General features: G+C 45.9%; 1 protein-coding gene across 1 annotated transcript in view; it reads left to right on the forward strand.

Moving 5' to 3' along the window:
- MDGA1 (MAM domain containing glycosylphosphatidylinositol anchor 1) overlaps nt 1-21,987 on the forward strand; it is a 487,363-nt gene that overhangs the window by 410,104 nt on the left and 55,272 nt on the right. Inside the window, exon 14 of the mRNA XM_077485391.1 lies at nt 4,810-4,968. Within this exon, the coding sequence (XP_077341517.1) occupies nt 4,810-4,968 (159 nt within the window). The remainder of the gene's footprint in view (nt 1-4,809; nt 4,969-21,987) is intronic.

Raw genomic sequence — 21,987 nt, forward strand, 5'->3', positions numbered from 1 at the left:
AAATGGCTTCAGCCAAACACTAACCATGAGTGAAAGAAAAGTTTTTGTGTTATCATTCATATTCTCTGAAAAATGGCCAAGAAATCAAAAATTCTGCCAGGGTATGTAAACTTATGAGCACAACTGTATGTATATATAAATTGAAAAAAGAAAAAGGAAACTAATCGGACTTTACTGGTACATAGGAGACCACACTTTCATTAAAATGTATCATATGCTTTATTACATAAGTCATAAAAATCCAAACTGGATCAAACACGATCTTTAAATAGGCGCATGCGCTGTTTTCTGTTCATTCCTCCTCATGCATAGTGGAGAATACTATCAAATGTCTTCCACTCTACTGGCCTATTATTTTATACACATGTGTACTCAATAACATTGGCCAAGTGGTGACAGATCCTCTTGGGTCAACGCGTTTCTCAAAAAGCTTCTTCAGGACCGCTTTGGGATCAGACGAGGATAAATATATATATATATATATATATATATAAATGCACTTACAAAATATTTGGTCAATGCCAAAAATTGTCCAAATATTTTGCGTCTGTATTCGTATATATTTTTTTAAAATAAGATCCTTCTATTGTATATAGTAAATGCTGCTACCTCCTCATCTGATCACAAAGTGGCCTTGAAGAAGCTATTTGAGAAATGTGTGGATCCGCCACCACTTGGCCAATGTTATTGAGTACACATGCATATAAAATATTAGGGCAGTAGGGTGGTAGACATTTGATAGAATTCTCTACTATGAGAATGAGGAGGAATGAACAACTTATGTGCTTATTTTGGGATCATGTTTGATCCAGTTTGGATTCTATATGACTTACATAATGATACGCTTTATTGAATGCGTGGTCTCCTATGTATCAGTAAAGTCCAATTAGTTCCCTTTATATATATACATATATATATATATATACACATATTTATGGTTTCGCTATGGAGCCCCTCCCGCTAGGTACAGCTAAAACGAGACACAGATTGTGACAGTTACGAGATTAAAGGTAACTAATTAGGTCCCAAGCAGAATTCATTAGGATTTGGTTCTTGTGCAGTGAACCATCGTTCTTGACCCGGGTGTTCGGCTAAACTCATCCCACACATATGGCGTTGGCTGCTGCGGAGCGGTTCAGGACCATTGTTCCTTAGAATGGTGACAACATGGCAGAGATTTCACACTGGAGTCCCCAGAACTGGCTGGCTCTCGTGTCTCTGATGTTCACATTCACTCCAAATGGCACTCAGGTTTTTTGGAATCGCAGCCGTCGGAGAGAGAGCCAACATTTGTGAACAATAGAATGAGCCGCGGCTAGCTGTTAGGAGAATATCGCTGCTTGGGAAAGCTCTATATTGGAGCCACCCAGGAACAAAAAAAGAATATATTGCAGATTATAAGCCCTTAGGTATGATGGTTGCCTTGCTTTCCTTGTTTTAATAGGTGTTTTTCACTATATTTTTACCCATTGGTGCTGGCAATAACACACTTCCTGTCCTAGGGTGACAACACTCTCTTACTTTACTTTATTGATGGAGCAGCAACATTGTCACCCTGGGACAGGACTACACAACACCCGCTCCCCTTTTTCCTATATGACACAGGGGAGGTGTTCTGTCCCCGCTACACGTTTCCCTGTGTGTAGCTCGACATGCAGCTAAACTTTCTTATTCTGCAATAAGCCAGACTGTACCATAAAAATTGTGGGATTTCAACCAAAAATGTTATGCAGGGTTCATGGTGTCTACAGGTTGTATAGTGCTTTACAGAAAAAATGGGAGATAGAAGTTACAATACAACTTAATACAAGAGGGTAAGGAGGGCCCTGCCCATGGAGCTTACGACCTAAAACTGAGGGGCAAATGGTACAAAGGGCAATAACTATGGCGGGTGAGCTGATGGAGAAGGTTGAAGTACAGAGAAGAGTTTTCAGGGATCTTCTAAAGATGGACAGAGTAGGAGATAACAAGAAAGATTGGGGAAAGAGGTTTCAAAGGATGGGAGAGGCTCTTGAGAAGTCAATAGGTTAGGAGAAGTTCTGGAGAAGTCTAGAGGATAGGAGAAGCTCTGGAGAAGTCTAGAGGATAGGATAGGTTCTGAAGAAGTCTAGAGGATAGGAGAGGTTCTGAAGAAGTCTAGAGGATAGGAGAGGTTCTGAAGAAGTCTAGAGGATAGGAGAGGTTCTGAAGAAGTCTAGAGCATAGGAGAGGTTCTGAAGAAGTCCCAAGGATAGGAGACGCTCTGCAGAAGTCCAGAGGATAAGAGAGGCTCTGGAGAAGTCTAGAGGCTTTGTAGAAGTCTAGAGGCTCTGGAGAAGTCTAGAGGATAGGAGAGGCTCTGAAGAAGTCTAGAGGTTAGGAGAAGCTCTGGAAAAGTGCAGATGGTGAAAGGGGCTCTGGAGAAGTCTAAAGGATAGTAGAGGCTCTTGAGAAGTACAGAAGATGGGAGAAGTTCTGGAGAAGTCTAGAGGATAGGAGAGGCATCTGAGAAGTCTAGAGGATAGGAGAGCTTCTGGAGAAATCTAGAGGATAGGAGACGCTGCAGAAAATTCCAGATGATGATAGAGGCTCTGGAGAAGTCCTGAGGTGATGAGGGAGCTAGAGAGCATGAGGTCTTAGGAGGAGTATAGTGGACGATTTGGGTAATAGTATGGGATGAGGTTGGAGAAAGAGGATCATATAGGCTATGGAGAAGTCTAGAGCAGTGTTTCTTAACTCCAGTCCTCAAGGAGCCCCAACAGGTCATGTTTTCAGGCTTGCCATTATTTTTACTGCTGCTGTAATCACCATGTGTGATGTCACAAGTTGGATGGTTAGGACAAGGATCCTACTTTGATCTGACTTCAATAATATTCAATGGACTGAAGTAGGACCAAAGTCGGACCGAAGTAATGCAGGGAGCATTTTCAAAGTTGGACCAACTTGTGTCGGACCAGTTAAGATGGCTCTCATAGAGAATCATTGATCTGCACACGTAATGCGACATGAGCTCCCAATGTCGGAGCGTTTGTCGTACAAATGTGAACCCAGCCTTAGTAATTACCACAGCCATTTCATCTGAGGGAAATCACAAAAACATGACCTGTTGGGGGCGCCTTGAGGACTGGAGTTGAGAAAAACTGGTCTAGAGGATAGGAGAAGCTCTGGAAAAGCCCACACGATTAGATAGTCTCTGGAGAAATCGAAAGGATAGTAGAGGCTCTGGAGAAGTCCAGAGGATGGGAGAAGTTCTGCAGAAGTTTACAGGATAGGAGAGGCTCCTGAGAAGTCTACAGGATAGGAGAGGCTCCTGAGAAGTCTACAGGATAGGAGAGGCTCCTGAGAAGTCTACAGGATAGGAGAGGCTCCTGAGAAGTCTACATGATAGGAGAGGCTCCTGAGAAGTCTACATGATAGGAGAGGCTCCTGAGAAGTCTACATGATAGGAGAGGCTCCTGAGAAGTCTACAGGATAGGAGAGGCTCCTGAGAAGTCTACAGGATAGGAGAGGCTCCTGAGAAGTCTACAGGATAGGAGAGGCTCCTGAGAAGTCTACAGGATAGGAGAGGCTCCTGAGAAGTCTACAGGATAGGAGAGGCTCCTGAGAAGTCTACATGATAGGAGAGGCTCCTGAGAAGTCTACAGGATAGGAGAGGCTCCTGAGAAGTCTACAGGATAGGAGAGGCTCCTGAGAAGTCTACAGGATAGGAGAGGCTCCTGAGAAGTCTACAGGATAGGAGAGGCTCCTGAGAAGTCTACAGGATAGGAGAGGCTCCTGCGAAGTCTACAGGATAGGAGAGGCTCCTGAGAAGTCTACAGGATAGGAGAGGCTCCTGAGAAGTCTACAGGATAGGAGAGGCTCCTGAGAAGTCTACAGGTTAGGAGAGGCTCCTGAGAAGTCTACAGGATAGGAGAGGCTCCTGAGAAGTCTACAGGATAGGAAAGGTTCTGGAGAAGCCTAGAGGATAGGAGAAGCTGCAGAAAAGTCCAGATGATGAGAGAGGATCTGGAAAAGTCCTGAAGATGAGCATGGGAGGAGATGACGAGAGAGCTAGAGAGCACAAGGTCTTGGGGGGGGAGCATAATGGACGATTTGGGTGATAGTATGGAATAAGGTTGGAGTCAAAGGAAAAGTGGTGTTTTAGGGCACAGTGGACTTTAAATAGGTCCAGGGGGTGGTTTATGAAAGCTCCTTTCATCTATCCTGTATTAGGGATGAGATGCATGTTTTCATGTTTGACCAGAACCCAGCCTGTTTGCTGTATGGCAAAAACGCTAAACAAACTGGCTGCATGCGACCAGTTCACCAGCACAAACTTTCAGCTGATGACAGGTCCACTTTAAGGGGGTTTATTTATAAAAATGTACATAGCTGTTTGTCCATCGAACCTGCGTGTAAATTCATTCTGTACAAATGAGGCAAAATCGAAAGTTCTCGGGTAAATTCTCTGAACATTGAATGTGTGAATGGGGAAAAATACTGCATTGTGGCCACTAGATGGAGGTGAAGAGCATATTTATTTTCTCTAATAGTCAGCACCATCTAGTGGTCACAATGTGGTATTTTCTCCCACTCACATACTTGATCTGTTGAGAATATAGGCTGAGAACATTTAATTTAGCCCCATTCGCACAGAACAAATTTAAATGCAGTTTAAATGCGATTATATATATATTTTGATAAATACACCACTGAGTTTAATACTCTGCATGAAACTCTATGAATGCCGTTTTTGTCTACCCCGCTATTCTACTTTAAGCAATGTGCCCGTGTACAGGTGTGAAGAGTTGAAGACCTTCTGAATTTACCGGATTTGGTCTCTTCCTCCAGGTTTCTTCATGTTCATCGAGGCGTCAATGCCGCGGAAGGCGGGGGACAGAGCGCGGCTTATCAGTCCCATGTACAACGTGACCATTACCAAACAGAAACCACCCAAAGCTCCATCCTACTGCATCTCCTTCTATTACCACATGTGGGGGAAACACATAGGTGAGTCGCTTGTTTCTGTAGAGCAAACCTATACTGTAGTGATGTATCCTGTTGTGTCTTGGGGGATGGGAAATGAAGGAGAACCTCCCCAATGGCCATTCCCTACTCTACACAAAAATAAAGTAGAAGGACTGATAACAGTGCCAGGTGCAAATGGCAATGTGTCGGAGTCTTCAAGAGGGAGCAGGCCCGGGGTATTTTCACGGACAGGTTCACCCGCCCATGGACTTTTACAGATGGGAGAAATCATATTTAAACTGTATAAACAACATCAGAGTCCCCGTTTACATCAAAGTCCTCTTTTACAACAGAGTTCCTAGAATCTCCCCTTAAATCAGAGTGACCCCTTACACAGAGTCCCCCTTTACATCACAGTCCTCTTTTACACCAGAGTTCCTAGAATCTCCCCTTCAATCAGAGTGACCCCCTTACACAGAGTCCCCCTTTACATCATAGTCCTCTTTTACACCAGAGTTCCTAGAATCTCCCCTTCAATCAGAGTGACGCCCTTACACAGAGTCCCCCTTTACATCATAGTCCTCCCTTACACCAGAGTTCCTAGAATCTCCCCTTAAATCAGAGTGTCCTCCTCACACACAGTCCCCCTTTACATCATAGTCCTCCCTTACACCAGAGTTCCTAGAATCTCCCCTTAAATCAGTGACCCTCTTACACAGAATCCCCCTTTATATCATAGTCCTCCCTTACACCAGAGTTCCTAGAATCTACCCTTCAATCAGAGTGACCCCCTTACACAAAGTCCTCCCTTTACATCATAGTCCTCCCTTACACCAGAGTTCCTAGAATCTACCCTTAAATCAGTGACCCCCCTTACACAGAGTCCCCCTTTACATCATAGTCCTCCCTTACACCAGAGTTCCTAGAATCCACCCTTAAATCAGAGTGACCCCTTACACAGAGTCCCCCTTTACATCATAGTCCTCCCTTACACCAGAGTTCCTAGAATCTACCCTTAAATCAGTGCCCCCCCCCCTTTACACAGAGTCCCCCTTTACATCAAAGTCCTCCCTTACACCAGAGTTCCTAAAATCTCCCCTTAAATCAGAGTGTCCTCCTCACACACAGTCCCCCTTTACATCATAGTCCTCCCTTACACCAGAGTTCCTAGAATCTCCCCTTAAATCAGTGACCCCCTTACACAGAATCCCCCTTTACATCATAGTCCTCCCTTATGCCAGAGTTCTTAGAATCTCCCCTTAAATCAGAGTGACCCCTTACACCGAGATCCCCTTTACATCAAAGTCCTCCCTTACACAAGAGTCCCTAGAAACTCCCCTTCAATCAGAGTCCCCTGACACAGAGCCCTCCTTTACATCATAGTCCTCCCTTACATTAGAGTTCCTAGAATGGACCCTTAAATCAGAGTGACCCCTTACACAGAGTCCCCCTTTACATCAGAGTCCTCCCTTACACCAGAGTTCCTATAATCTCCCCTTAAATGAGAGTGACCCCCTAAACACAGAGTCCCCCTTTACATCATAGTCCTGCCTTACAGCAGAGTTCCTAGAATCTCCCCTTAAATCAGAGGGACCTCTTACACAGAGCTAAAGCGTCGCTGAAACAGCGGTAAAGCGCGGCTAAAACGAGCGATGCTTTACCACGAACGTGGCCCCAGTGTGAAAGGGTTCTAAGAGTGAGACGGGAACTGGCCGGCACTTTGGTTTTGGTAACATTGTATCCGTGTTTTCGCCTTTTGTTATTGGTAAACAATTAGCGGGCGCAGAACGGCGGTTTCCAGGGAGCAAAAAATTCACAGAAAAGCTTTTTCACGGATGATTAGCATTTCATCAGCTGAGCAGCTGCGGAGCGCTCGGCATACTGATCCCGTATACTGACTAATCGCATTGTTGTGATGGGGCACCTGTTAGGATTGGGGGGGGGGGGGTGTTGGAGAGCTTGGTGCGGACGCACAGACAGAAACAAATATGTGATTACCGCAATCCATTCCTATCACTGGTTTTGTTGCTCCACCATCAAGTGGAAGAATTGGGGATGAACGGAGGGAATTTTAAAAATTTTATTGCAACAAAGTTATCAATTTTCCTTTTTGCTGAACTTTCCTCATAATTAACCCCAAATTTCACCAGATTGCAAAATTGGCTTTACAAGAAAAACACATGGTTTTGTTTACAAACAAAGCACATTGGATATTGTTGCTAAACACCCTTAACCCCTCCCCCCCCATGGTGTCGATTATGTACAGTGGGGGGGTTGGAAGGTCTGCTTAATCATGTGAGTGCTAGACATGTGCAATTTGTTTCGTTCTTTTTTATAATTTTTTTCCTCCGCTTTTTTTTTCTAACAAATTTTGCCAAATTTGTAAATTCTGAAATAATCGGATTAACAAAAACCCAATTAACGATTTTTTCCAAATATTGGTAAATTTGTAAATAAGTCGTTTTCGAAAATTAGAAGATCCGGAAATTCGTCAATTCAAAAATTAGAAAATCCGGAAATACGAAAATTCGGAAATTCTAAAATGCAAAAATCCGGAAATTTTTCAATTTTAAAATGTGAAAATCCAATATAAACAAAAACTCAAAAGAACAAAAATGTGAAAATCTAAAATATTAACTAATAATAAATTAACTATTACTAACTATTAAATTTGTAGGTATTGGAATTTCCTCTCAAATTTGGCTGTTGGTGAACGTAATGAATAAGAATTTATCCGAAGTTACGAATTTTCCGTAATAACGGATGCCGCATCTAAACGGATGGAACGTAACAAATTAATAACAAATCACAATAATAATAATAAAAAAAATCCGGAAACCCGAAAATTAGAAAATCTGAAATAATAACTAACTAATGATAACTTAACTATTACTAACTAAACTATTAAATTATAGGTATTGGAATTTCCTCTCAAATTTGGCTGTTAGTGAATGTAGCAAATATGAATTTATCCGAAGTTACGAATTTTCCAAAAATAACAAATGTCGTATATGAACGAATCGAACGTAACAAATTAATAATAATAAATAACAATAATAATTAAACCCCCAAAAAATTCTGAAGTAATAACTAACTAATAATAACTTAACTATTACTAACTATTAAATTCTAGGTATTGGAATTTCCTCTCAAATTTAGCTGTTAGTGATCATAACAAATACAAATTTATCCGAAGTTATGAATTTTCCAAAATAATGAATGGAATGTAACGAATTAATAATAATACTCAACAATAACAATAATAATAGAAAACTTTTTTTTATTATTATTAATTATTTATTCATTCCATTTGTTTAGATGTGGCATTATTTCAGATCATTTATAACTTCGGATAAATTTGTGCTCGTTATGTTTACCAACATCCAAATTTGAAAGGAAATTCCAATACCTATAATTTAATAGTTAGGTATTATTACATAGTTATTATTTTGAATCTCCGGATTTCGGATTTTAAAATGCTGAATTTCTGAATCTGCAAATTTTTGAATTTTATGGATTTTTGAATTCACTAATTTACGGATTTCAGGTTTTTGACATTTATGAATTTACTGTATTTTGGCATTTTGAATTTTGATCATAACGAATGACCTGAAAAACAAAAACAAAACAAACAAAAACAAATTAAACTAAAACAAACACATTTTTCGGCAGTGCACATGTCTAGTGAGCACTGTGATTGGCTGTCATAGTGGTCACATGGGCGGGAGTCGTACTCGCCTGCTCTCGTTACTGGACACCAGGAGCTACCTGTGATTGCTCGGTTACTGCGCTCTCAACCACAGAAACCCATTGACGTTAATGTGTGCGGTGTGTGGGCGTTAAGACCCACCCACTTTGCTGTCACACGTATGTGTTATGTGGGCAGCAAGAGGTTAAAGTGGTTCTAAAGGCAGAAGGTTTTAAACCTTAATGCATTCTCTGCATTAAGATAAAAAAATCCCTGTATGCACCCCCCCCCCCACCCCACTCCCCCAATCCCCCCTTTATACTTACCTGAGCCCAATTTAGATTCAGCAATGTGCACAAGATCAGAGTCTCTCTAACCTCTCTCCTTCCTCATTGGTTGAGGACGAGCAGCGGGAGCCATTGGCTCCTGCTGCTGTTAATCACAGCCAGTGAGGAGGGAGCAGAGGGTGGGGGTACTCAGATTCATAGAGGGGGAGGAGCCTGGAGCGCGGGGGGGGGGAGAAGAGGAGGATGAGGGCTGCTTGGTGTGAAATCATTGTAAAAAGTTTGAGCATTTACTACCACTTTAAGGGCTTATTTACACTTGCGGTTTCCATTACTGCTCCTCTGAAAAGCTTGCCCCGGTGGATCGCTTTTTAGTTGGACACAGCAGATTATAGATTGAGATAAAGAGCCAATCACGGAAGCTCTTTGCCATGTGATCTACACTTATAATCAGGGTGCTGATCAGCCCCAACAGTGCTCATCAGTGCTGTCAATCAGTGCTGCCTGTCAATGCAGCATCATCAGTGCAGCCTCATCAGTGCCCATCAGTGCAGCCTCATCGGTGCTGCCAATTAGTGCCCATCAGTGATGCCAATCAGTGCAGCCTCATTAGTACCCATCAGTGCAGCCTATCAGTGCCCATCAATGCTGCCTCATCAGTGCAGCCTCATCAATGTCCATCAGTGCAGCCTCATCAGTGCCCATCAGTGCTGCCAATCAGTGCCCATCAGTGCTGCCAATCAGTGCCTATCAGTGCAGCCTCATCAGTGTCCATCAGTGCAGCCTCATCGGTTCCCGTTAGTGCAGCCTATCAGTGCCCATCAATGCCAATCAGTGCAGCCTATCAGTGCCCATCAGTGCAGCCCCATCAGTGCAGCCCCATCAGTGCAGCCTATCAGTGCAGCCTATCAGTGCTGCCCTATCAGTGCAGCCTATCAGTGCCGCCTCATCAGCACACAGCAGTGAAGGAGCTAAATTACTTATTTACAGAATTTTATAATAGAAACTAAGAAAAACTTGGTTTTTTTTCACAATTTTCTGTATTTTTTAATTTGTTTAGCAAAAAAAAATCCAGTGGGGATTAAATACCACCAAAAGAAAGCTCTATTTGTCTCCAAAAAATGGTAAAAATTTAGTTTGGCTACACTGTTGCATGACCGCGCAATTGTCATTCACAGTGTGACAGTGCTGAATGCTGAAAATTGGCCTGGGCAGGAAGGGGGGTAGAAGTGCCCGGTAGGCAAGCCGTTAAGATCACCTTTTCCATGATAAAAATCAGGCTGCACTGGCGGTGGGAATTCAGGGCTGATGAGGAAAAATGCAGGATCCCATTTGGTGACGATCGATCCCAGTACAGTGAAGTCATCTCCCTATCTCTCGCAGAAAGGGTTAACAAGCCGTTTGGCACAGAGCCACGCATTGCCCCCTGTGACTGGCCGCCTTCCAGCAGCAAGCCTGATTGCGCATTTCCAAAATGTAGCAAAGCATCTGTGCGATGGTCCGAGGGGGATGATGGGCACGCTACTTGAGAGTTTTCTGCATTTTAGAGAGATGCAGTTTGCATCAGCTGGAGGGATCCTGGCCCTAGGGGGCCCCCGGGAACTCAGGGAGCCAGGCAGTGTGTATAATAATCCAGAACAATACATGGAATGTATATCTGTAATAATGAGCCGATATAGAGGATGTGACCCCATGTGACTAGAGAGCGATCTGTGTGATCCTCATCGCTATCATTATGCAATGCATCAGTACCATTATTCACAATGTATCAGTATCATTATACAATGTATCAATATCATTACACACAATGCATCAGTATTATAGGATGGAGAAGATAAGACTGGTGGAGGAGGATGACATAGGATGGAGGAGATGGGACTGAAGGAGGAGAAGAACATGGAATAGAGGAGATGGGACTGGGGATGGTGGACATGGGATGGAGAATATGGGACTGGAAGAGGAGGACATGGGATGGAGGAGATTGGACTGGAGAAGGTGGACATAGGATTGAGAAGATGGGACTGGAGGAGCAGGAGGACATAGGATGGAGGAGATGGGACTGGAGGAGATGGACTTGGGATGGGGGACATGGGACTTGAGGAGGAGGATGTAGGTTGGAGGAGATGGGACTGTAGGAGGCAGTGCTGGGACAAGGTCTTCTAGAGCCCAGGGTGAACATGCCAAACTGCCCCCCCCCCCAAGATGTATGAGTATTATGTGGCAACAAAGATCCTCCTTAACAAAAAAACTAGGCACTAATCCCTTTCACTCCCCTTAAGCATAATTTTCCCTCCTCCCAGTACAAATCATTCCCCGTGTTAAAATCCCCCCTCCCAGCACAAATATTTGCCCCCCCCCCATCACAAATCTTTGCCCCCCCCAAATATCACCCCTCCTAGCACAAATTCTCTAACCCTAAAAATTCCCAATTTCCCCTCCCAGTACACAGTCTTCTCTCTCCCCCCCAACTGGAACCCTCCCAAATCTTCCCTCTAAGCACAAATCTTCTTCTCTCATTCCCCTTCCCCACACAAAGCCCCCTAAATTAACACTCTTGGCATACCCCCACAAATTTCCCCTCCTAGAACAATACTTACCAACTGCCACCCTCCAAGTTCCCCATTGCAACAATCTCCGTTCCTCCCCCCACCAATCACCTTTCGGTGCCCCCTTCACCTCACATGATACCACAGTGCCCAGGGCAGCCGTGCCTTCTGCCCACCCCTTGTCCTGGCCCTGGTAGAAGGAGGAGGACATGGGATGAAGGAGGTAGGACTGGAGAAGTAGGACATTGGATGGAGGAGATTGGACAGAAGAATGAGGAGGACATGGGATGGAGTAGATGGGACTGATGGAGGAGGTGGGACTGGAGGAGCAGGAAAACATAGGGGACTGTAAGGGGGGGACATGGTGTGGGGGAGATGGGACTGGAGAAGGTAGTCATGTGATGGAGGAGACGGGACTGGAGGAGCAGGATGACATAGGATGGAGGAGTTGGGATTGGAAGAGGTGGACATGGGATGGAGGAGATGGGACTGGAGGAGGTGGACATGGGATGGAGGAGATGGGACTGGAGGAGATGGACATGGGATGGAGGAGATGGGACTGGAGGAGGGTGGACATGGGATAGAGGAGATGGGACTGGAGGAGGTGGACATGGGATGGAGGAGATGGGACTGGAGGAGGTGGACATGGGATGGAGGAGATGGGACTGAAGGAGGTGGACATGGGATGGAGGAGATGGGACTGGAGGAGATGGACATGGGATGGAGGAGATGGGACTGGAGGAGGTGGACATGGGATGGAGGAGATGGGACTGGAGGAGATGGACATGGGATGGAGGAGATGGGACTGGAGGAGGTGGACATGGGATGGATGAGATAGGACTGTAGAAGGAGGAGGACATAGGATGGAGGAGATGGGACTGAATGAGGAGGAGGACATAGGATGGAGGAGATGGGAGTGAATGAGGAGGAGGACATAGGATGGAGGAGATGGGACTGTAGGAGGAGGAGAACATGGGATGGAGGAAATGGGACTGTAGAAAGTGGAGTTCAAACTCGCTAATCCCAACGCACACGTTCCTGTTGAAATGGCTGTAGTGACCAACGGCTGGAACCATTTAAATTCAAAGTTTCACCAGCATACCAGGGATCTCCAAAATGAGTCCAAAGTTTTATTAGCCCTTGTACACACGATCGGAGATTCCGACGGATTGTGTCCGATTGGAGCGTTTGATGGATATTCCGACTGTGTGTGGTATGCATCGGACTGTTTCCATCGGAATATCCGTCGGACCCAATTTTCCAACTTGTTCGAAATATTTTCGACAAACTGGTCTGATCGGACATACCTCCGATCATGTGTAGAGAATTCCGATCGGACAAAGTGCCACGCATGCTCAGATCAAATTCCTACATCAAAGCTATTGGCTACTAGCCTGAACGTAGTCCCGTCGTAATGAAATAACGTCATCACGTTCTGAACGATCGGATTTTCCGACAACTTCGTCCGACCGTGTGTATGCAACGGTTTCGGACAAAATCCGTTGGACAAAATCCGACGGACAGAATCCGGACGGATTTGGTTGTCGGAATCCCCGACCGTGTGTACAAGGGCTTAGTGATCACATTGTTACAGCTGAAAGCAACGATTCGGAGCCACACAAGACCCCTTCATCAGGCTGGAAGAGGAGGACACTGTGGGACGGCCAGTGGGCGGGCCCTGGGGAATGTTGATAATTAGGTCTGGGGGGGGGGGGAGGCCTAAAGCTGTGTAAGGGGCCCCAAAATGTCTGATGGCTGCCCTGATCATTATACAATGTATCAATATCATTACACACAATGTATTAGTATCAGTACATACAATGTATCCATTGCTTTTGACACCTGCCAGGTGCAAGACACAAAGCCGAGATATAAATGTATAATACTAATAGTGTGTGACTGTGGGGGGAGACATTAGAGTGTAAGCTCCTCTTGTACAGACACAGCTATAACTGGCTCAGTGTTCTCTGTACAGCACTGTGGTATATGTCAGAGCTATATAAATGTATAATAATAATAGTGTGTGACTATGGGGGACATTAGAGTGTAAGCTCCTCTGGTACAGAGACTGATATGACTGGTTCAGTGTTCTCTGTACAACACTGTGGTATATGTCAGAGCTATATAAATGTATAATAATAATAGTGTGTGGCTGAGGAGAGGACATTACTTCTTCTGGTAGATGGAGTGTTAGTTCTGTGGAAGATTTCAGCACCATGGACAGAGATGACAGTTTGGCTGCATTGGTGCTGTCCGTGGTGCCTGAAGTTATATTCCCCTCCCCCCCCCCCCCCTCATTTACACACCAACCTCTATAAAGTACACACCGATCAGCATAACTTTATGACCACTGACAATGGCATCTGATAGTAGGTGGGATACAGGCATGTACTGGCCATTGGGACTACAGGGAGTTTCCCGGTGGGCCGATGGCTCAGTGGGACACTCTGATGTAAGGGGGCTGCTAATGAGACACTCTGATGTAAGGGGGCGCTGATGGGACACTCTGATGTAAGGGGGCTGGTGATGGGACACTCTGATGTAAGGGGGCGCTGATGGGACACTCTGATGTAAGGGGGTGCTGATGGGACACTCTGATGAAAGGGGGCGCTGATGGGACACTCTGATGAAAGGGGGCGCTGATGGGACACTCTGATGAAAGGGGGCGCTGATGGGACACTCTGATGTAAGGGGGCGCTGATGGGACACTCTGATGTAAGGGGGCGCTGATGGGACACTCTGATGAAAGGGGGCGCTGATGGGACACTCTGATGTAAGGGGGCGCTGATGGGACACTCTGATGAAAGGGGGCGCTGATGGGACACTCTGATGTAAGGGGGTGCTGATGGGACACTCTGATGTAAGGGGGCGCTGATGGGACACTCTGATGTAAGGGGGCTGGTGATGGGACACTCTGTTGTAAGGGGGCGCTGATGGGACACTCTGATGTAAGGGGGTGCTGATGGGACACTCTGATGAAAGGGGGCGCTGATGGGACACTCTGATGAAAGGGGGCGCTAATGGGACACTCTGATGTAAGGGTGCTGATGGGACACTGAGTAAGGGGGCTGCTCAGGGGACACTCTGATGAAAGGGGGCGCTGATGGGACACTCTGATGAAAGGGGGCGCTGATGGGACACTCTGATGAAAGGGGGCGCTGATGGGACACTCTGATGTAAGGGGTGATGATGGGACACTCTGATGTAAGGGGTGCTGATGGGACCACTCTGATGTAAGGGTGGTGCCAATGAGACACTCTGATGTAAGGGGGTGCCAATGAGACACTCTGATGTAAGGGGGGCGCTTGAGACACTCTGATGTAAGGGAGTGCTGATGGGACACTCAAAATGTAAGTGGGCCGGTCTGGATGAAGTCCAGGGCCAAATTTCTTTCCCAGTCCAGCCCTGGTGGGATATATTAGGCAGCCGAGGCACGTGTTGTCCCTCAAGTTGCTGTGTTGAAAGCAGAAAAAATGGGCAAGCGCAAAGATTTGAGCAACTTTGACAAGGACCGAATTCTAATGACTAGACAATGGGTCACAATGTTATGGATGATGGTTGTATATAGAATGTATCACTTTCATTATAGGCAGTGTCCATTCTTGATATGAGTATCTCTCGGATACTCCTTTGAAAGCCATTGCCGGATTTGTACATCATTGTTGGGGTTTTTAGTGGGCTCCTAACACTGGAAATGTTGATCGATCTGCAGGAATGGCATCTGCTACTTTGCACTGTTTGTGAATATTTCAGTATTTATAAGCCCAATATTTTTTTTTGTCCCTGCTGAAGAAAGTATCCAACACCATGATGCTGCCACCACCATGTTTCACGGTGGGGATGGTGTGTTCAGGGTGATGTGCAGTGTTAGTTTTCCGCCACACATAGCGTTTTGCTTTTAGGCAAAAAGTTCAATTTTGGTCCCATCTGATCAGATCACCTTCTTCCACATGTTTGCTGTGTCCTCACATGGCTTCTCACAAACTACAAACAGGACTTCTTATGACTTTCTCTCACCAATGTCTTTCTTCTTGTCACTCTTTCATAAAGGGCAGATTTGTGGAGAGACGACTAATAGTTGTCCTGTGGACAGATTCTCCCCCCTGAGCTGTGGATCTCTGCAGCTCCTCCAGAGTTACCATGGACCTTTGGCTCTTCTCTGATGAATGTTCTCCTTGCCCGGCCCGGTCAGTTTAGGTGGACGGCCATGTCTTGGTAGGTTTGCAGTTGTGCCCATACTCTTTCCATTCTCAGATGATGGATTGAACAGAGCTCCGTGAGATGGTGTCAAAGCTTGGGAGATTTTTTTATAACCTAACCCTGCTTTATACTTCTCCACAACTTTATCCCTGACCTGTCTGGTGTGTTCCTTGGCCTTCATTATGCTGTTTGTTCACTAAGGTTCTCTAACAAGCCTCTGAGGGCTTCACAGAACAGCTTTATTTATACTGAGATTAAATTACACACAGGAGAACTCTATTTAATAATTGATTCCACTAGATTTTAGTTATGGGTATCAGAGTAAAGGGAGGGGGGGGGGGGGCTGAATACAAATGCACGCCACACTTTTCACATATATATTTGTAAAAAAAATTGAAAATCATTTATCATTTTCCTTTCGCTTTACAATTATGTGCCACTTTGTGTTGATCCATCACATAAAATCCCAATAAAACACATTTATGGTTGTAACATAACAAAATATGGAAAATTTCAAGAGGTATGAATATACGTTTTCAAGGCTATCTATCTATCTATCTATCTATCTATCTATCTATCTATCTATTAGGGATGAGCCGAACACCCCCCTGTTCGGTTCGCACCAGAACCTGCGAACAGACCTAAACTTCGTGTGAACTTTAGAACCCCATTAAAGTCTATGGGACTCGAACGTTCACAATCTAAAGTGCTAATTTTAGAGGGTAATATGCAGGTTACTGTCCTAAAAAGTGTTTGGGGACCTGGGTCCTGCCCCAGGGGACATGGATCAATGCAAAAAAAAGTTTTAAAAACGGCCGTTTTTTCAGGAGCAGTGATTTTAATAATGATTAAAGTGAAACAATAAAAGTGTAATATTCCTTTAAATTTCGTAGCTGGGGGGTATCTATAGTATGCCTGTGAAGGGGCGCATGTTTCTGGTGCTCATTGAGTGTTCTCTGTATTACGGAGACCCGACAATTTAGCCGCGAGTGATTTTAAAATACTTTTTTTCCTGCACAAATGACACTTTGTGCAGGGAAAGTTCTAAGCACCAGAAACATGCGCCCCTTCACAGGCATACTATAGATACCCCCCAGCTACGAAATTTAAAAGAATATTACACTTTTATTGTTTCACTTTAATCATTATTAAAATCACTGCTCCTGAAAAAACGGCCGTTTTTAAAACTTTTTTTTGCATTGATCCATGTCCCCTGGGGCAGGACCCGGGTCCCCTAACACTTTTTAGGACAGTAACTTGCATATTACCCTTTAAAATGAGCACTTTCGATTTCTCCCATAGACTTGTATAGGGTGTTCCGGCTTTTCGAATTTGCTGCGAACAGCCCAAATTGTTCACTGTTCGCTGAACAGGCGAACAGGCAATGTTCGAGTAGAACATGAGTTCGACTCGAACTCGAAGCTCATCCCTACTATCTATCTATCTATCTATCTATCTATCTATCTATCTAAATTGGGGCCCAAACGTGGTTCTCTCACAGGGGTTCCCTGAGAGCTCCTCCTCTTATAACTTTCTTGAAACAAGTAGAAATATCACAATGTCTTTCATTCAGTGTGGAGGTGAGTTGGTGGGTGCAATTTCAGTTTCCTCACGTCTGACTCTTCCGCCATATCCCCGAGCCCCCCCTCCCCAGTGCTCCCCCGGCGGGGCCGCTATATACAAACAGCAGATGGCTGGGGAGCACATAGGGAGCGAAACCGCGATTACCGCAATTATACAAACAGCCAAAATGAAACACTTAGGTGAACTGAAAAAGTCCCTAACTGCCTCTAATTGGATTCATTACACATGTTTCTGGGGATGGGGCCCATTAAGCCAAATGAGAAAGTTAACTGGAACCTCTCATAACTCTGCGCAAAATTACCGCCTGCCAAACTATGGCTGGAAGGAGCGGATTAACCCCTGGAAGGCTGGAAGGAGGCGGCAGGGCTCCTCTCGAAGAATCGCAGACGGTGCAGCTTTTGAAGAGAGGAGAGATATAGGGTTAAATAATGCCTCACTTTTATTAATAGCTCCGCCCCGAACGCATTAGTGATCAGCAACCACCTCCGGTGGTAATGTATGGTATGTATGCACGCCTGGTCACATTTCATTAACAGGCTCTTAAATAAGGAATGAAATGCAGCAGTTCTGCGTCCAACTCGCCACTCAGTGAAAGTGATTGATTATTCTCGCTGCCTGCGTATGGCCCCCGGGGGTTATTACAGCGCTGCCTCCATTCATTTATGTATTTCTCCAGCACTTTCTCTTGTTTGTTTGTTTCTCCTCTTCAATCTCTCTGTATCTTCTACGCCTCTCCATCACTATACACCTTTCCATCTCCACCTCTCCATCTCCACCTCTCCGTCTCCACCTCTCCGTCTCCACCTCTCCGTCTCCACCTCTCCGTCTCCACCTCTCCGTGTCCACCTCTCCATCCACACCTCTCCATCCACACCTCTCCATCTCCACCTCTCCATCTCCACCTCTCCATCTACACCTCTCCATCTCCACCTCTCCATCTCCACCTCTCCATCCACACCTCTCCATCTCCACCTCTCCATCTCCACCTCTCCATCCACACCTCTCCATCTCCACCTCTCCACCTCTCCATCTCTCCATCTCCACCTCTCCATCTCCACCTCTCCATCCACACCTCTCCATCCACACCTCTGCATCCACACCTCTCCATCTCCACCTCTCCATCTCCACCTCTCCATCTCCACCTCTCCATCTCCACCTCTCCATCCACACCTCTCCATCTCCACCTCTCCATCCACACCTCTCCATCTCCACCTCTCCATCTCCACCTCTCCACCTTTCCATCTCCACCTCTCCATCTCCACCTCTCCATCTCCACCTCTCCATCTCCACCTTTCCATATACACCTCTCTATCTCCACCTCTCCATCTACACCTCTCCATCTGCACCTCTCCATCTGCACCTCTCCATCTCCACCTCTCCATCTCCACCTCTCCATCTCCACCTCTCCATCCACACCTCTCCATCTACACCTCTCCATCTCCACCTCTCCATCTCCACCTCTCCATCTCCACCTCTCCATCCACACCTCTCCATCCACACCTCTCCATTTACACCTTTCCATATACACCTTTCCATCTCCACATCTCCATCTACACCTCTCCATCTACACCTCTCCATCTACACCTCTCCATCTCCACCTCTCCATCTCCACCTCTCCATCCACACCTCTCCATCTACACCTCTCCATCTCCACCTCTCCATCTCCACCTCTCCATCTCCACCTCTCCATCCACACCTCTCCATCCACACCTCTCCATCCACACCTCTCCATCTCCACCTCTCCATCTCCACCTCTCCATCTCCACCTCTCCATCCACACCTCTCCATCCACACCTCTCCATCCACACCTCTCCATCTCCACCTCTCCATCCACACCTCTCCATCTCCACCTCTCCATCTCCACCTCTCCACCTTTCCATCTCCACCTCTCCATCTCCACCTCTCCATCTCCACCTTTCCATATACACCTCTCTATCTCCACCTCTCCATCTACACCTCTCCATCTGCACCTCTCCATCTGCACCTCTCCATCTCCACCTCTCCATTTACACCTTTCCATATACACCTTTCCATCTCCACATCTCCATCTACACCTCTCCATCTACACCTCTCCATCTACACCTCTCCATCTCCACCTCTCCATCTCCACCTCTCCATCTCCACCTCTCCATCTACACCTTTCCATCTACACCTTTCCATCTACACCTCTCCATCTACACCTCTCCATCTATACACCTTTCCATCTACACCTCTCCATCCACACCTCTCCATCTACACCTTTCCATATACACCTTTCCGTCTACTCCTCTCCATCTACACCTCTCCTTCTACACCGCTCCACCTTTCCATCCACACCTCTCCATTTACACCTCTCCATCTACACCTTTCCATATACACCTTTGCGTCTACACCTCTCCATCTACAACTCTCCATCTACACCACTCCACCTTTCCATCCACACCTCTCCATCTACACCTCTCCATCTACACCGCTCCACCTTTCCATCCACACCTCTCCACCTTTCCATCCACACCTCTCCATCTACACCTCTCCATCTACACTGCTCCACCTTTCCATCCACACCTCTCCATCTACACCTCTCCATCTATACACCTCTCCATCTACACTGCTCCACCTTTCCATCCACACCTATCCATCTACACTGTTCCACCTTTCCATCCGCACCTCTCCACCTTTCCATCCACACCTCTCCATCTACACCTCTCCCTCTATACATCTCTCCATCTACACCTCTCCATCTACACTGCTCCACCTTTCCATCCACAACTCTCCACCTCTCCATCTACACCTCTCCATCTACACCTCTCCATCCACACCTCTCCATCCACACCTCTCCATCCACACCTCTCCATCCACACCTCTCCACCTTTCCATCCACACCTCTCCACCTTTCCATCTACACCTCTCCATCTACACCTTTCCATCTACATCTCTCCACCTTTCCATCCACACCTCTCCATCTGCACCTCTCCGTCTATACACCTCTCCATCTACACTGCTCCACCTTTCCATCCACACCTCTCCATCTCCACCTTTCCATCTCCAGCTCTCCATCTCCACCTCTCCATTCACACCTCTCCGTCTACACCTCTCATCCTTTCCATCTACACCTCTCCATCCACACCTCTCCATCTTCACCTGTCCACCTCTCCATCCACACCTTTCCATCTACACCTCTCCATACACCTCTCCATCTACACCTGTCCACCTCTCCATCCACACCTTTCCATCTACACCTCTCCATACACCTCTCCATCTACACGTCTCCATCCACACCTCTCCACCTTTCCATCTACACCTCTCCATCCACACCTCTCCAGCTACACCTTTCCATCTACACCTTTCCCTCTACACCTCTCCTCAAAAGAGATCCCTACAGATCTTTCTGGTTACTTTTCCCATTTCTCCGTCCTTTTTCTCGGTCTATCCTTCTGTATCCCTCTATTACCTGTACATCTCTCCTTATTCTCTCTCTACCTCTCCTCTCCCCCTTCTCCCTCTCTTCTCCTCCCCTCTCTCCTCTGCTTATCCCTCACCTCTACTTCCTTTTCTTTCATACCCTCCTCCCCATCTGCCTCTCCTCCCTTCTCCCTCTCTCCTCTCTTCCCCTTCTCCCCATCTCCCTCTCCTCCCGTTCTCCTTCTCTCTCTCCTCTTTTCCCCTTCTCTCTCTCTTCTCCTTCTCCTTCTCCTTCTCCCTCTCCCCTCTCCGCTTTCTCTCCCCCTTCTCCTCTCCTCTTTCTCTTCCTCCTTCTCTTCTCCCTCCTCTTCTTTTCCTCATCCTGTCCACCACTCTTCCTCTTTTCCCTCTCATCTCCTTCTCTTCTGTTCTCTTTCTCTTATCACTCTCTTCCACTTCCTTTCCTTTCCTCCCCTCTCCTCTCTTCTTACCTTTCTATTCCCCTTCTCTCCTTTCTCCTCCTACTTCCCCCCCCCCCCCTCCTCCTTCTTTCTCTTCCCTTTCGCCTTCCCTTCCCTTCTCCCGCTTTCTCTTCTCTTCTTCTTCTCTTCTCCCATTTCTTCTCTCTTCCTCTCTTCTCTCCTCTTTATCCCTCTCTTCTCTCTCTTCTTCTCTTCTCTTCCTTATACCCTTCTTTTCTCTTTCCCTTTCTTAACTTCCTCTTCTCTTCTCCCTCTTCATCTTCTTCTCTTCTCCCTCTCTTTGCTTCTCTCTTCTGTCCCGCTTTTTTTCCTTTCTCGTCTCTCTTCATCACTCTTCCTCTTCTCTCTCTCTCTCCTTTTCTTTTCTATCTCTTTCTCTTCTTCTCATCCCCAATCTCTCTTCTCTTCTTGTTTCCCTTCTCCCTCTGTCTCTCTCTGTCTCAAATTTAAATAAGCATATTATTGGTTTAGCATTGTTGAATCTTTTGAGGAGCTATTATGGGTTGAATGCTGAGAACTGAGAAGGGAGTGGAAGGAAAAAGCCCTAGGAAATTATTAGGGGTGAAGGGCACATTTGCACACTGATAAAAACTGTTAAATATTTCAAGCAAACGTTTTCATAGTAAAAGGGTTCTTGTTTTGCATATATTACAATCCATGTTCATACCGGCCGACCACATCAAAGTTAGTCCTTACTCTACTCTGAAAAATGCCAAATACTTGCCTATGGCATACATTAATGGGCATACTGTGCCAACATAGGACAGACACGATTAAAGGAGGGTTACAGACTCAGTCTGGTCACTGACCTGCACTGTGCAATAGAAATGGAGCACAGAATTGTCTGCAGTTCTAGGAGGTTTTTAAGTCGTGGATTGCTCATGTCCCTCTCTCAG

Source organism: Lithobates pipiens, unplaced genomic scaffold (genome assembly GCF_037356315.1).
Source record: "Lithobates pipiens isolate NorthernLeopardFrog02 unplaced genomic scaffold, aLitPip1_a1.2 Scaffold_18, whole genome shotgun sequence".
Lineage (NCBI taxonomy): Eukaryota > Metazoa > Chordata > Amphibia > Anura > Ranidae > Lithobates > Lithobates pipiens.